The sequence below is a fragment of the Elephas maximus genome, chromosome X (assembly GCF_024166365.1).
Source record: "Elephas maximus indicus isolate mEleMax1 chromosome X, mEleMax1 primary haplotype, whole genome shotgun sequence".
Taxonomy (NCBI): domain Eukaryota; kingdom Metazoa; phylum Chordata; class Mammalia; order Proboscidea; family Elephantidae; genus Elephas; species Elephas maximus.
In genome coordinates, this window is record NC_064846.1 from 55,168,864 (window position 1) to 55,184,650 (window position 15,787).

The 15,787-nt window shown below is 40.1% G+C and overlaps 1 protein-coding gene across 1 annotated transcript in view; it reads left to right on the forward strand.

Annotated features, from left to right (window-relative positions):
- The window catches only part of LOC126068702 (nuclear RNA export factor 1-like), an 85,130-nt gene that overhangs the window by 11,527 nt on the left and 57,816 nt on the right, over nucleotides 1-15,787 (forward strand). Inside the window, 1 exon segment of the mRNA XM_049871442.1 lies at nucleotides 7,222-7,236. Coding sequence (XP_049727399.1) covers nucleotides 7,222-7,236 — 15 coding nt within the window.

Genomic DNA, 15,787 nt, shown 5'->3' on the forward strand with positions numbered 1-15,787 from the left:
GGAGGTACAATATTGAAGAATTCTATGGGCAAAATACTGAGCAACACAAGAAGCATAAAAAGATGAAGGGAATACACAGAGTCACTGTACCAAAAAGAATTGGTTGATGTTTCAACCATTTCAGGAGGTAGCATATGATCAAGACCCGATGATTTGAAAGAAGTTCAAGCTGCACTGAAGGCATTGGCGAAAAACAAGGCCCCAGGAATTAACGGAATACCAACTGGGATGTTTTAACAAACAAATGCAATGCTGGAAGTGCTCACTTGTGTATGCCAAGAAATTTGGAAGACAGCTGCCTGGCCAACTAACTGGAAGAGATCCATATTTATGCCCATTCCAAAGAAAGGTGTGGAAATTGTCAAACAATATCATTAATATCACATACAAGTAAAATTTTGCTGAAGATCATTCAAACATGGTTGCAGCAGTACATCGACAGGGAACTGCCAGAAATTCAAGCTGGATTCAGAAGAGGACATGGAATGACAGTTATCATTTCTGATGTCAGATGGATCTTGGCTGAAAGCAGAAAATACCAGAAAGATGTTTACCTGTGTTTTATTGACTCTGCAAAGGCATTTGACTGTGAGGATCATAACAAATTATGGATAACATTGTGAAGAATGGGAATTCTAGAACATTTAATTGTGCTCATGCAGAACCTGTACATAGACCAAGAGGCAGTCGTTCAATTAGAGCAAGGAGATTCTGCGTGGTTTAAGGTCAGGAAAGGTGTGCGTGAGGGTTGTATCCTTTCATCATATTTATTCAATCTGTATGCTGAGCAAACAATCTTAGAAGCTAGACTATATGAAGAAGAACGGGGCACCAGGATTGGAGGAAGACTCATTAACAACCTGCATTATGCAGATGACACAACTTTGCTTGCTGAAAGTGAGGAGGGCTTGAAGCCCTTATTGATGAAGATCAAAGACCACAGCCTTCAGTATGGATTACACCTCAACATAAAAAAAAAAAAAACTGGACCAACAAGCAACATCATGAAAGATGGAGAAAATATATTGAAGTTGTCAAGGATTTCATTTTACTTGCATCTACAATCAATGCCCGTGAAAGGAGTCAAGAAATCAAACAACGTATTGCATTGGGCAGATCTGCTGCAAAAGATCTCTTTAAAGTGTTAAAAAGCAAGGATTTCACCTTGAGGATTAAGGCGCGCCTGACCCAAACCATGGTATTTTCAATCACCTCATATGCACGTAAAAGCTGGACCATGAATAAGGAAGACCAAAGAAGAATTGATGTGTTTGAATTATGGTGTTGGTGAAGAATATGGACTGCCAGAAGAATGAACAAATCTGTCTTGGCAGAAGTACAGCCAGAACATTCCTTAGAAGCGAGAATGGAGGGACCAGTCCCTGGAGAAGGACATGTTGCTTGGTAAAGTAGAGGGTCAGCAAAAAAGAGGAAGACCGTCAATGAGATGGACTGACACAGTGGCTACAACAATGGGCTCAAACATAGCAAAGATTTTTAAGATGGCTCATGACTAGACATTGTTTCCGTCTGTTACGGGAACTGACTCAATGGCACCTAACAACAATGCCTGTGGTTATGATCCCACTTGGGAATGGGTTTATTATGTTTATGAGGAAGTGTTAGTGTAGGGTGTATATTGAATCAGTCTCTTTTGAGATATAAAAGAGCAGATTAAGTCAACCAGTGATCAAGCAGAGGTGGGGGAAGATAGATGTCATGCCACATGAAGATCGTCAAGTAGCCAAGGAATAGAAGCTGAAAAGAGACAAGGACCTTTCCCCAGAGTCAACAGTTAGAGAAAGACTTCCCCTATTGCCAGCACCCCGAATTCAGATTTCTAGCCTTCTAAACTGTGAGAAAATTAATTTATGTTTGTTATAGTCATCCACTTGTGGTATTTCTGTTATAGCAGCACTAATTAACCAAGACAATATCTATACGCACATATGCATGCATACATACATATGTAACTACACATATATTTTTTGGTTGTTGCTATTGCTGCAAAATTATATATGTCATAATATTGAACAAATATGTCCTTTTTGGGGGGTACTTCTTAGTGACATCATTTACCTTGGTCAAGCTGTATACACTTCACCCACATTCGGTGCTACCCTTCCCATCGTCAAAAATAAGAACTGTCTACTATCTAGACAGTGATTCCTTCTCCCCCCTTCTTCTCTATCCCTGGAACCACCGATGAACATTGGTTTCTGTGTGTATACCTATTCTTCTCTTTTTATAAAAGTGAGATCATATAATCCTTTTGTGATTGACTTATTTCACTCAGCATAATGTCCTCCAGATTCATCTATGTTATAAGGTGTTTTGAGAACTCATCATTATTCTTTATGGCTGTGTAGTGTTCTATTGTGCGTATGTACTACATTTTGTTCTATCTGTTCATCCCTTGGTGGACACTTAGGTTGTTTCCGTGTTTTGGCAATTGTGAATAGTGCTGCAATGAACATAGATGTGCATATGTCTGTTCGTGTCTCTTCTATTAGCTCTTTAGGGTATATACTTAGGAATGGCATTGCTGGATCATAAGGTAGATCTATTTCTTTTTTTCTGAGGGAACACTGTACTGTTCTTTATAATGGTTGCACCACTTTCCAATCCTAACAACAGTAGATAAGGTTCCAATCTCCCCACATGCCCGCCAGCATTCATTGTTTCCTGTGTTTTTTGTATTGTTTTTATCAGTGTTATTTTAGCAGTTTATCTCGTTATAGTTGTGATTTGCATCTTTTTTTTTTTTTCTGGGAATGGCTAATGATTGTGAACATTTTATCACGTGTTTGTTGGCTGCTTGAATGTCCTCTTTGGTGAAGTATCTGTTCATATCCTTTGCCCATTTTTTAGCTGGGTTGTTTGTCTTTTTGTTGTTGAGTTGTTGACATTTTCTACGTATTTTAGAAATTAGATCCTTATCAGATATGTCCTTCTTGAAGATTTTTTCCCAGTCTGTAGGTTGCCTTTTACTCTTTTGATAAAGTCTTTTGATAAGCCTAAGTGTTTAATTTTTGTGAGGTTCCTGTCATCTAATTTGTCTTCTACTGTTCATGCATTTATAGTTGTGTTTGATAATCTAGTTTTTAAAACAATTAGGTCTCATAGTTTTGTCCTTATGTTTTCTTCTAAGAACTTTATAGTTTTAGGTTTAACATTTAGGTCTTTGATCTATTTTGAGTTAGTTTTTGTTTATGGTGTGAGTTATAGGTCCTGTTTCATTTTCTGCAAGTGGATATGCAATTTTTGGTATACCATTTGTTAAAGAGGCTGTTTATTTTCCATTCAGTGGACTTTGGCCCCTTGTCAAAAACCAGTTGTTCATAGATGGGTGGCTTTATTTCTGGGTTCTCAATTCTATCTCACTGGTCCATGTGTCTATCATTGAACCAGTTTCAAGCCGTTTTAATTATTGTAGCTGTATAATATGTTTGCAAACCCTGGTGGCATGGTGGTTAAGTGCTACAGCTGCTAACCAAAGGGTTGGCAGTTTGAATCCACCAGACGCTCCTTGGAAACTCTATGGGGCATTTCTACTCTCTCTTATACGGTTCCTATGAGTCAGAATCGACTCCATGGCACTGGGTTTGGGTTTTCTTTTGGTTTTTATAGTATGTTTTGAGATCAGGGAGTGTGAGACGTCCTGCTTTCTTCCTCAATATTTCTTTAGCTATTTGGGGCCTCTTTTCTTACCATATAAAGTTGGTTATTAGTTTTTCCATTAGTAAAGAGTGTTGTTGGCATTTGGATCAGGATTGCATTGTATCACGTGTTCATTTTTAAGCAAAACAGATATTCCCAGCGCATAATCGATGAAAACAAATGAACAAACCTGTTTTCATGGTATTAACAAATGTCTGCAGATAAGCAGGAACCATCACGGAATATGAACAAATAAAATGTCTGAACTTTTAGAGAGGACATTTAGCTATTAAGTTAGTGCTTTTCCATGGTTTACAAATAAAAATTACAAATGTAAGAAGTAGCAGAATTTGCTTCTGTTACCTGCAACCCAAATGCATTAAATTCAATTCTCAAAGCTTTTTGTCCACTTAGAGTTATATTGAATATTTGAAATACAATTCTTATAAGGGCACGTGAGTCAGACCACTCTAAGACCAGGCAGACCGTCTTAGAGTTTCCTAATCCAGACTAATATCTACCTCTAAGAATAAACTGACACAATTGAAATGCTGTTCCCACATAACTTTATCCATTGGTTCAGAGGAAAATGTAATCAGAAGTAAGTTGGCACAGAACTGAAGTTATATAATGTGATTATCTTCAAATAGCCTTTAATGACCTACCGGCAGGAGGAGTATAAGCCCTTTTCTGATAAAAAAAAAAAATGATAACACTAACTATGGCAAATGAAAGTTCATTATATCATATAAAACATTTTCTAATGTGTCATTAAATGTTACTTCAAGTTTGCTTTTCATTTGTTTAAATATTCTAGAAGTACATATTTATTATATTCTCAAAAAGGCTGTGTGACATAGTGGTGATGTGGCTTGTAAAACTTTTGACCCCAAGAGGGCCAAACTCAAAGGTCTATGAGGACCAGGTGGGTCATGTAAATAAGGGAAGCATTTGTATATAAAAATCATAGGAAGAGCCTGCACTTCCACAAGTCAATGCACTCCCTCCCAGTTTTCTTGAAATGACCAGCACTCTCAGTCTTTTTCTCCCTCACTTTTGATGGATTAAGTGGATGCCAGAAATATTTCATTTTTCTCTTTACTGTGAGAAAAACAATAGCAGTAATAGTAAACTAGAAACTGACATTCCGTGTCAATGTGGGAAGACCTAAAATGGGGAGTGTTAGGAACTATGGTGAATTGGATGAGGAAACTGCCATTCAGCTCCAGCCAGTTGTTTCCCTGAGGAAATGCAGGAAGGGAGGTCAAGTGTGGCCAAACCTCCTTATTTTTTTCAAGAAAAGCCAGGGAACTGTATTTAGAAATGAAATCTTCCCATTTTTAGATGTTGACAACTATTTGAAATATTTCAAATTCTGTGGATCAAGTTGTGTTCCCCAAGTCATCAATTTTTTACCCTCTGTTGTAAACTAATACTGACTGGAGGAATATAAGACATCTAAAACCAGGTATACTAAAATCAAATGCTTAAAGACAGACATGACTAATATTTCACAATTATCTTTATAAACAAAAGACTAATTAGAGAATCAGAAGTAGAAAAGAAAGAGAATGAAATTAAGAGCAGAAACACAAAGAAGCCGACATTACATACTTTGTCCAGCAGTAGAAGAGTTTTCTTGTTGCTTGGGTTATTATGGACATTAATGAAAATATTTACTAAAAGTTAGAATTATCAAGGAAGAATATAATGGGAAAATGAGAAAAATGGGGACACTATGGTAGATCCCCAAGAGACTTCCTAAAATTGGAATGGCTCTTGTTTTTGGCCTGCCATAAGTAGTGCTAATATCACTTTCTCGTGTTGTACAGGAATATTCAGCTTATAGTCTATTGTTTGATGACCACAGTCCCTTTTGTCAAAGAGTAATCATCTGCATTTCATAGATCAGGGAATCAGGGACACAAAACATTGCAGAGAGAGGGCTACCCGATGCCATCCAGTCAATTCTGACTCATAGTGACCCTCCAGGACAGAGTAGAACTGCCCCATAGGGTTTCCAAAGAGCAGCTGGTGGATTCGAACTGCCAGCCTTTTGGTTAGCAGCCAAGCTCTTAACCACTGTGCTACCAGAGCTCCAGAGAGAGGGGTAGGAATAAGTAATCTTTTATTTATGCAAATCTCAGTTGCAAGTTCACATAGTGAAGGTGGAAATGTCAACTGGGTGTCTAGAATACAGAAAGGCAGCACCAGTGATAGTCTTTGCTGAGCCTTGAATACTATTTTACAAATCCTATTAATGTGAAAGACTCAGGACACCTTTTACCCCCATTTATAAAGTTTTACCTGCTAGTACGTGGACATTGTTTATTTACAGAGAGAGGAAACTGTTTACCATTTGCCTCTGAAAAAAATGCACCAATGCAAAAATCTCATTGTCAAAACTAGTCAGAAAGCCTACAGAGAACCTAATTTCCTACTGAATGTTTTTTTTTTCTGGAAATTAAACATCTTTATTTTAAAATCAACAACACAAGACTGACAGTATATTTGCTTGTGGGCAATGTAAATTCAGACCATATAAATGGAAAACATAATTAGTTTGCCCCTTGACTACTAGCGGAAAGGTTGGCAGTTCAAACCCACCCAAAGGTGCCTAGGAAGACAGGCCTGGCGATCTCCTTCCAAGAGGTCACTGCCCTGAAAACCCTATGGAGCAGTTCTACCCTGCATACTAGGCAAATCGACTCAATGGCAAACAACAATATTACTATTCAAAAGATGGTTGACCAAAAACAAACAAAAACCCGCTGCCAGTAAGAATACTGTCTATTAAACTCTCACAATAAATATGGCTGAATACAATGCAGTCCTGGTTCTCCCATTGAGACAATCCATTTCCAGACACTAGGAAAAAATGATTTGGCAGAAGGCATGAGTATGGGGAGGGCGTTAGTTTAAAGTGCACGGGTGAATGTCTATATGGAAGGGCAGTTGGCTTTCTACTCGAAAAGATGAATTTAAACATGAAGAATTAAACTGAAAATTCAGATTGGATTACCTTCTGGCACAGCAATGCCCAAATTTGCTCACCACATACTCAGATGTGCAGAAATAGGAATGGCCTTTATCTCTGTTTGGCTGGTCTGGTGGTTCTCCTTGGCACCATCTGCACCTGGCTTTGTCTAGTCTAGCACTCCTTGTCTGCCCACTTGATTATGCTCGCAGTCTCTCAGTTTGCCTTGCCCTCCACCCATGAGACTTTGGGTACATGAGTAGTTGTGGGTTGGGGTGGGGGAGGCAAGGGGCATTAATGGTATACTTGACCCCGTGACACTAGTTTGTTCCTTGCACTGGTGACTGCTGAGGTGTGACAGACCTTGGGTGAGACCAATTGGCTCTGTCCCCAGCCCTTTCAGCACAGTGTCTTCATAGGCAGTAAATGGTATCTTTATTATCATACATACATATATATATAACCTTTTCTCATAGGCTCATATAAATGTAAAATAATAATAAAGAAGAAAATAGATTTTTGCTAAAGAGCAAAAATCCCACCTGACAGGATTTTTAAGGAGATTATCTGATCAACTATGGAAGATGCCTGGCACAAGAGTAGGCCTTGAAAAAATATTAGAAATGTTAATCTGGGAGTCTTCTCTTCCATAAATGAGGGGATTTTGATGTGAAATAAAATGCATAACTGTAATAAGGAGCATTTGAAAATACACACCCAAGATATGAAATGTACACACATTCACGTACTTTATGAACTTTAGTACTATTTTTTGTTGTAGCATAGGTTTTCTGATGGAGTTGGGAAGAGGGAAAGATACCTGTAGCATTTCTTTTTATTATTTAATGAGTTATTCTAATTCTTTACTCTTCAGTTTAACATCAGAGGAACACACACACTCAACCCACTCATGTAGAAAGAACTACGGCTGCTAAAGCTCAGCAGTTCAAATCCACCAGGTGCTCCTTGGAAACGCTGTGGGCCAGTTCTGCTCTGTCCTATAGGATCACTATGAGTTGGAATCAACTCAACAGCAATGGGTTTGGTTTGGTTTATTACTTACCTGCAGGAGCCCTGGTGGCACAGTGGTTAAGCACTGGCTGCTAACTGAAAGGTCGGCAGTTTGCACCCATCAACCGCTCTGGGGGAGAAAGACGTGGCGGTCTGCTTCCATAAAGATTTACAGCCTTGGAACCCTGTGGGGTAGCTCTACTCTCTCCTATAGGGTCGCTCTGAGTAGGAATCGACTCAGCGGCAACTGGTCTGTTTTGGTTGTGTGATCTACCTTGAATGTTTATTATCAGGATTAGAGGAGATGCAATATAAGCTTTACAAGCTTTGGTAAACAAGAATTTCCTTTCCCCAAGTCACCTTCCCGGTGTCTGAAACCTGTGCTTTTGCCTGAATTACTCACCACTTCAGGAAATGCCCATACATGTGGCCCCCAACCTTTGCCTCCGTGCTCATGGAATGGAATTTCCTCTCCATCATCATCGTCATCACTAAGAGGAGTTGTCTGGTGTGTACTCATATGGGCACAGCACAGCCCAGGCACAGTTCAGGAACAATAGCAGAAAAGTTTATAATGGTTACTTCTTAATCCCTGGAAGATCTCCTCTACAAAGGAAGCTGCTGGGTATACCATGGGGAGGTCCAGAGACTGAATCTCACTCTTGCCACTTATTTGGAAACATGGCTTATACTTGGTGAGTCTGGGGATGCTCTTTAGTTAGATGGGAATAATGAGGGTTTCTCCACAGAGTTATTTTGAGGAAATGAGAAATCTTGTGCCAATGGTAACTGGCCCATTGGGTTTCAACCTGCCTTCTCTCACATACAGCAAAATGGCGTAACTCTCAGAGAGAGTAGTTGGGAACCCAAGGGTATGGAGGGAAATGTACACACACTTTCTAGATGTATGAGGCATGGTGACTGTCCAGTGTCGTAGGATGAGTTATCTGCAGGGTTTGGAGACAGAACAGAAAATTCTCACACTATTTCTTTTTATCCCACATACTTTCCTATCCTTGGTTATTTTGCCTTTTAGGTTCTAAGAGAACCAAGATTGTAAGATGTAAGAAAGGCAGTTTCCCTTTGAGTCCTGGAATGAAGAGACAGTACAGGAGAATCAATTCTAATAACGGATCTGCTGGACAGAAGGCTGCAGTCAGGGGACCTGAGTCCCAGTAGCAGACCCATTACTTCCCCAGAAATGGAAGTACCCATTTTTGTGGTTGTATATGAAAGTACAGGAAAAAACAATATAAAGAAATATAACCAAAATGTTAACCGTGTTTACCATCGGGGTGGGGAATGGTGGTTAATGATATTTTCTTCTCTGTGTTTGATAGTATATTCCACATAGTCCAAAATCAGTGTGGATTACTTTTATTATAAAAGATAGAGCCCAGACAATGTGTTTTGTTTTTAACTGATAAAGAGCACCAGATTGGGAGATGTAGTACAAATAACAAATGCTTTCAATGCTGACCTGGGGTGGATTAGGCAACAGCTCCCTGAGCCTGAGGCTCCCCATTTTGGGAGCCAAGCACTTGATCCCTTTCCCCCAGGGCTCCCGCGGGTGGGAGGTTTGATGAAATCATCAATATCCACGTGGGTGGGGGGTGGTGTCTGAAGTATTCTATTAACTGGTGCCTTTACACTTTCAGCGGAGCGACACGGTCGTATCTACTGCTTAAGTCCGTGGTTCCACTACACACTGATTCTTTTTGCCTTGACCCCAGGCTACATACCTTCACCAGCCATCTCAGCAGAGTGTGATATGCTAGGTACTCTGTAAATAGTATTTTTTTTTTAATGATCTACAGTTTTTACTGCCTGGTCATGTAGATCAATGTTCTCAAAATGTGGTCCCCAGACCAGCAGCATCCTCTGTGAACTTTTTAGAAATTGAATTCTTGGCCCACACCACAGACCTACAAAACCAGAAATTCTGGTGATGGAGCCCAGCACGATTCTCATGCGAGGTAAAGCTTGAGAACCATACTGTAGAAAACCCAAATATAATATAGTAAGTGAGAAATGTTTATTGATAAGAAATTAATCATTGTTTTACATACCGTTTCACAACCTTTTTACCATATGAATATTTTTTCATTGGAGAATAAAATTCAAATTGGAGGGCACTGCCATCTGGTGGCCACATCAAGAATTGCAGTTTGGCATCACTTGGTAGCAAGAAGCGTAGGAAGGAAAGAGGGAGGGAAAAAGGGAGGACTTCCCTTTTTTTCCCCCCCATAGGGTCGCTATAGAGTCGCTATGAGTCGGAATCAACTCGATGGCACTGGGTTTAGTTTGGTTTTGGGTTTCGCTGTTGAAGGAGCCCAGAGGCACAGTAGTTAAGAGCTACAGCTGCTAAGCAAAAGGTCAGCAGTTTGAATCCACCAGCTGTTCCTTGGAAACCCTATGGGGAAGTTCTCCCTCGCTATGATTTGGACACTTGACGGCAATGGGGTTTTTTTTTGTTGTTGTTGTTCCCCTGTGAAATCTTACCAGAAGGAAATTTCTGAAAGCTTCTATGGCAAAGGAAGCATTAAGCGGTGATGCAGACAGAGTCCATAGACATTTACTGACATGACAGGAAGTTTCCTTTGGCCCCGCTCTCAAATTAAACAAAATTGAGTGTAGGTGTGTATGTGGTTGGGCGAGGCGGTTGGAGGACAAGGGCTTACACTGAATGATACATTATGCTTACACACAAATGAATTTCATAGTCGCTCCAAAAACTCTGTGTAACCTCCTTTTTATTTTACAATATGTTTAACATCTTTTAATGCCCAGAAATATATTTTTAGCATTCATTTTGTAAATCAAAACACAGCTAGCCTTATCCAGTGCTGTCATAATTTTAATCTTCGTCATTTTGCTGATTAAAAATCAGTGTACGTGATCCCCAAGCCCCTGAAAACAGTGGAGAAATATACATTTACAGGAGGAATTATCTTGTATCTCCCCTTTTACCATGTCTGCTGCAAGATAACCACTCAGTAGATTTGGGAATATTCTCCTGATACGTTTGTGTGAGCTTGTTTATATTTAAAAATAGGATATATGTATGTTCTTATGACAATACGCATTCTTCAAAAGTAAGATCACGTTATACATTATGTTCTGTTTCTTGTTTGTATACATATACATCTCAGTACAAAATTGCGTTCCCTTTTATTTCCCTTATGTTATGTGGTTGAGCGATTTCCCATTGGTTTGATTGCCATTCATTTTTCTTTGAAATAACTGTTAGTACACATACACATGGCTTCTATAGCTAGTCAGATGTCCTGTATGTCAAGCATATTGATTATGCCTGTAAATTACGTTGCGAATGTGTTGTGCCCGGTATAGAATCCTCCTTCCGGAGTCCTAATATGAACAACCACTTCATGGATGATCCCCTAGGAGGGTGGGGTCTGGGCTCCGTCCTGCGCTTTTCACCGCTGAGCTGTGAGCGGTCCCCTTTGCCTTCAGGGCAGTGACATATACAGGGCTCACTGCTTACTTTTGAGATTCAGGCCATCGCCCTGGGAGTGTTACATCTGTGCGCATTGTGACCTTTTTGCTCTGACCTTAGGCAATTTTGTCCACCATCTCTTTCAGCACAGGGTTGTAGCCATTTAAATATAGCAGCTTCATAATATGAATTACATATTTTAAAATAAGAAGGAAAAAGGTCATTTCAGGGTAGAAGTAGTCATCTTTTTATTAAGCAGAATGTTCTGTAACCAGTCTTTGAAAATAAGGTTTTGGGGGTTTTATTAATTTTGGCAAATTAGTGTCTGAGGATGTTAGCCTTCCTGCCTAGACTCCACCCCAATCAGGAAATACTCATTATTCATCATCTGATGCATATTCTGTTATTTTTCTCGGTATATAACTTAATGAAATGCACAAATATTTATCCAAATGGAAAAACATGTTCTTGTGCATAATTATCACCCTCTATATACGGGTTTTTTTATATACTTTTTTTTATATATACAGTTTTTTATATACGGTGTTGATATTGACTTGCTTCGCTTAATTATGACACCCGATTTTGCATTGAATCAGTTACATGGTGGAGCGTGCTTTCAAATGTTTCGTCGGGTATTTAAATGGTTTTTAATGTACATTCTCTCTTATAATATTTGGCCTATAGTTCTGTTAAGAGATCTTTTTACGTCAAGGATATAAACTCCATGTTTGCAACACAGGTTGCAAATATTTTCTTCCAACGTTTTATATACTTTGTACCATTAAATTTTGCTATACAGGTGTGGTACTTTTAAAAAATATATATGCACTTTCAGATATAAAAAGTAGGAGAGCTCATTGCCAAGGAGAAACGCTAAATACTACACTTGGGTTCACTAACAGTCTGCCCACATGACGGCAGGAAAATATTGGCACCCCGTGTCATTTCAGGTTTTGGAGTTCCTGATCATTCATTTACAAGGTTCTTTTTCTGGCGAAAGTGATTTAACTTCTCCTAACTCCTGTGCCCTGATCTGAATAATGATAAAAGCAAACATGAACTTGACAAGTGGTAAGGATTAAATTAGGGAAAGTATAAAGTACCTGTTGATGAAAGTAACTCTGTAAACATCAATGCCCTTTTCTCAGGGCACCTTCCAGAGAGAGCAACAACCCTGCTTCCTCATGAGCCTTGGTCACCACCTCAGGGATCCATTCAATTATACGGTTCCTGTACTGTGGCCTCTTGGCACACAATCTCATCATTATGATCAATATCATCTTGAGTGAGTATGCATGTGGACATGATTCTAGGAGAGTTTACAACAATCAGTTAAGCTCTGAAAGCCCACCATCTAAAATGAAGGCTGATGGGTAGATAGTGCAGAGGGGAAGAGAAAGAACCCCATCCCTGCCCCTTACTTGGTGTGTAACCCTGGGAGAGTATCACGCTCTGTGGGCCTATCCTTGGTCATTTGGAAAATGGGAATAATGGTGCCTTTCTCACAGAGCCATGGTGGGAGGAAAACGAGAAAACCTATAGAAACGTCTGCTCCATTGCAGGACTTGAACAAACACTAATCTTGCCTGGTCTGCCTCCTTCCTCCGATAAAAGAGATGAATTTGAAGTAATCCAAAGAGCATGTCTGTCATAGACAGCATCTGGAAATGTAGCGGAGCAAGAAAAATGTACAGACGTTTGCCTAACGTATGAGCTTTGGTGCTATTTCTGTGTTGTGGGATGAATTAAGTGAGGAATGTTGAGACAGGGAAGAAAATAATTTCCTTTTATTCCAGGTGCTTTCCTGTCCCTTTATTTTATCTTCTAGTCTGGTACTGGAGGAGCAGTTTCTAACAGAGCCTCGGAAAAAGAGAGATTAATTACAGGGCAACAAAGCAATATAAAGGGTCTGCTGCAGAGAAGACTGGATTCAGGAGACCTGTGCCCATGCCAAATCACAAGACCTTGGGCGAGTCTCTTCTGCTGTGCTGATCTCAGCCCTAACACAGAAGAACACTCAATATAGAAATAGTGGTTAAGGTCGTGGGCTTTGGGGTCAGAAGGACCAGAATTTGACCTTGGGTACCTTTGGTTGCAGGATCTGTGATCTTTTGCAAGCAATGTACTTTCTCTGAGTCTCGCCTTTCTCCTTGTGTTGAATGGGAATTGAGGTGGTGCCTGCCGTTTAGAGGTTGTAGTGAAGATTAAAGGAAATAATACATTGAAAGCACTCAGTGCTGAGTACATATTTGCACCATTCATTGTATTTATCATTACTTCTCCCAGCCATCCAAAAGGGGAGTCATGCAGGTGGGGTTTGTGTTGCCAGGTAATGTCATTGTTCTGTAGCGTTGCAGCTTCATCCCTGTTGGAGGCAGACTGGTTAACATACAGCTTAAAGGAAGACTGCAGAAAGCTCGTTAGCAGGCCCAGATATATAGCAGCATTTCATACCCAAAGGTCTGATATTTTCAATCAATGGATTCAGATACATTGTTGAAGAAAGGGAACAGATACAGGTGTAAAGGGCTGAATAACAACTGAAGTTAGATACTTTCCCCATACCTCATGCCAACTGATTTAATATTAGGTAAAAATCAGCAAGATGATAAGAACATAAAAACGGCATATGTAACAGTTCTAGGAAATATCCATGTAATACATATACAAAGTATTTGCACATATACAAGAAAAGAAAAAATAAGGGAATACAACACACTAATATGTTAAGTTTTTTTTTTTTCCAGGGATGGTGGGATTTCTGGTTATTCTTATTTTCGTCTCTGTGATTAACTATTTTAATCACTTGGCAAAATGAGTATGTATTCCATTTGTGATTTAAAAAACTCAGCCCCTAAAAGCATTATTTGTTGCTTATCAAACATCAAATATACAGAATGTCGTTGTTGTTCTTTTTTTTTTTTTTTAATTGTGATTTAAGTGAAAGTTTACAATTCAGGTTAGTTTCTCATACAAAAACTTATACACACATTATTATGTGACCCTCGCTGCTCTCCCTATAATGTGACAGCACACCCCTCCTCTCCACCCTGTATTTCCCATGTCCATTCAACCAGCTCCTGTCCCCCTCTGCCTTCTCATCTCGCCTCCAGACAGGAGCTGCCCACATAGTCTCATGTGTCTCCCTGAGCCAAGAATCTCACTCCTCACCAGCACCGTTTTCTGTCTTATGTTGTTGTTGTTTTGTGCCATCGAGTCGGTTCTGACTCATAGCGACCCTGTGCACAACAGAACGAAACACTGCCCGGTCCTGCGCCATCCTAGGATCGTTATCATGCTTGAGCTCATTGTTGCAGCCACTGTGTCAATCCACCTCGTTGAGGGTCTTCCTCTTTTCCGCTGACCCTGTACTCCGCTAAGCATGATGTCCCTCTCCAGGGACTGATCCCTCCTGATAACATGTCCAAAGTATGTAAGACGCGGTCTCGCCATCCTTGCTTCTAAGGAGCATTCTGGTTGTACTTCTTCTAACACAGATTTGTTTGTTCTTTTGGCAGGCCATGGTATACTCAATATACTTCGCCAACACCACAATTCAAAGGCATCAGTTCTTCTTTGGCCTTCTTTATTCATTGTCCAGCTTTCACATGCATATGATGCCATTGAAAATACCATGGCTTGGGTCAGGCGCACCTTAGACTTCAAGGTGACATCTTTGCTCTTCAACACTTTAAAGAGGTCCTTTGCAGCAGATTTGCCCAATGCAATGCGTCTTTTGATTTCTTGACCGCTGCTTCCATGGGTGTTGATTGTGGATCAAAGTAAAATGAAATCCTTCAAAACTTCAATCTTTTCTCCCTTTATCATGATGTTGCTCATTGGTCCAGTTGTGAGGATTTTTTGTTTTCTTTATGTATTTTTTATGATCCACACAGTCAAATGCCTGTCTTATAGTCCAAATTCACTCCCTGTTTGAAGAGTTGGCTTTGGGAATGGTTCCAGTCTTGGGCTAACAGAAGGTCTGGGGACCATGACCACCGGGGTCCTTCTAGTCTTAGTCAGACCATTAAGCCTGGTCTTTTTACAAGAATTTGACGTCTGCATCCCACTGCTCTCCTGCTCCCTTAGGGATTCTGTGTTGTGTTCCCTGTCAGGGTGGTCGTGGGTGGTAGCCAACCTCCATCTAGTTCTTCTGGTCTCAGGTTGATTGAGTCTTTCGTTTATGTGGCCCTTTCTGTCTCCTGGGCTCATATTTTCCTTAAGTCTTTGGTGTTCTTCATTCTCCTTTACTCCAGGTGGGTTGGGACAAATTGATGCGTCTTAGATGGCTGCTTGCTAGCTTTTAAGACCCCAGATGCCGCTCACCAAAGTAGGGTGCAGAACATTTTCTTAATAAACTTTGTCATGCCAATTGACGTAGATGTCTCCTGAAATCATGGTCCCCAGACCCGCCCCCCCCTTCCCGCTACTCCGTCCCTCGAAGGGTTTGGTTGTATTCAGGAAACTTCTTAGCTTTTGGTTTAGTCCAGTTGTGCTGACTTCCCCTGTATTGTGTGTTGTCCTTCCTTTCACCTAAAATAATTCTTGTCTTACTATCTAGTGAATACCCCTCTGCCTCCTTCCTCACCCTCGTAACTATCAAAGAATCTTTTCTTCTGTGTTTAAACCTTTTCTTGAGTTCTTATAATAGTGGTTTCATGCGATATTTCTCCTTTTGC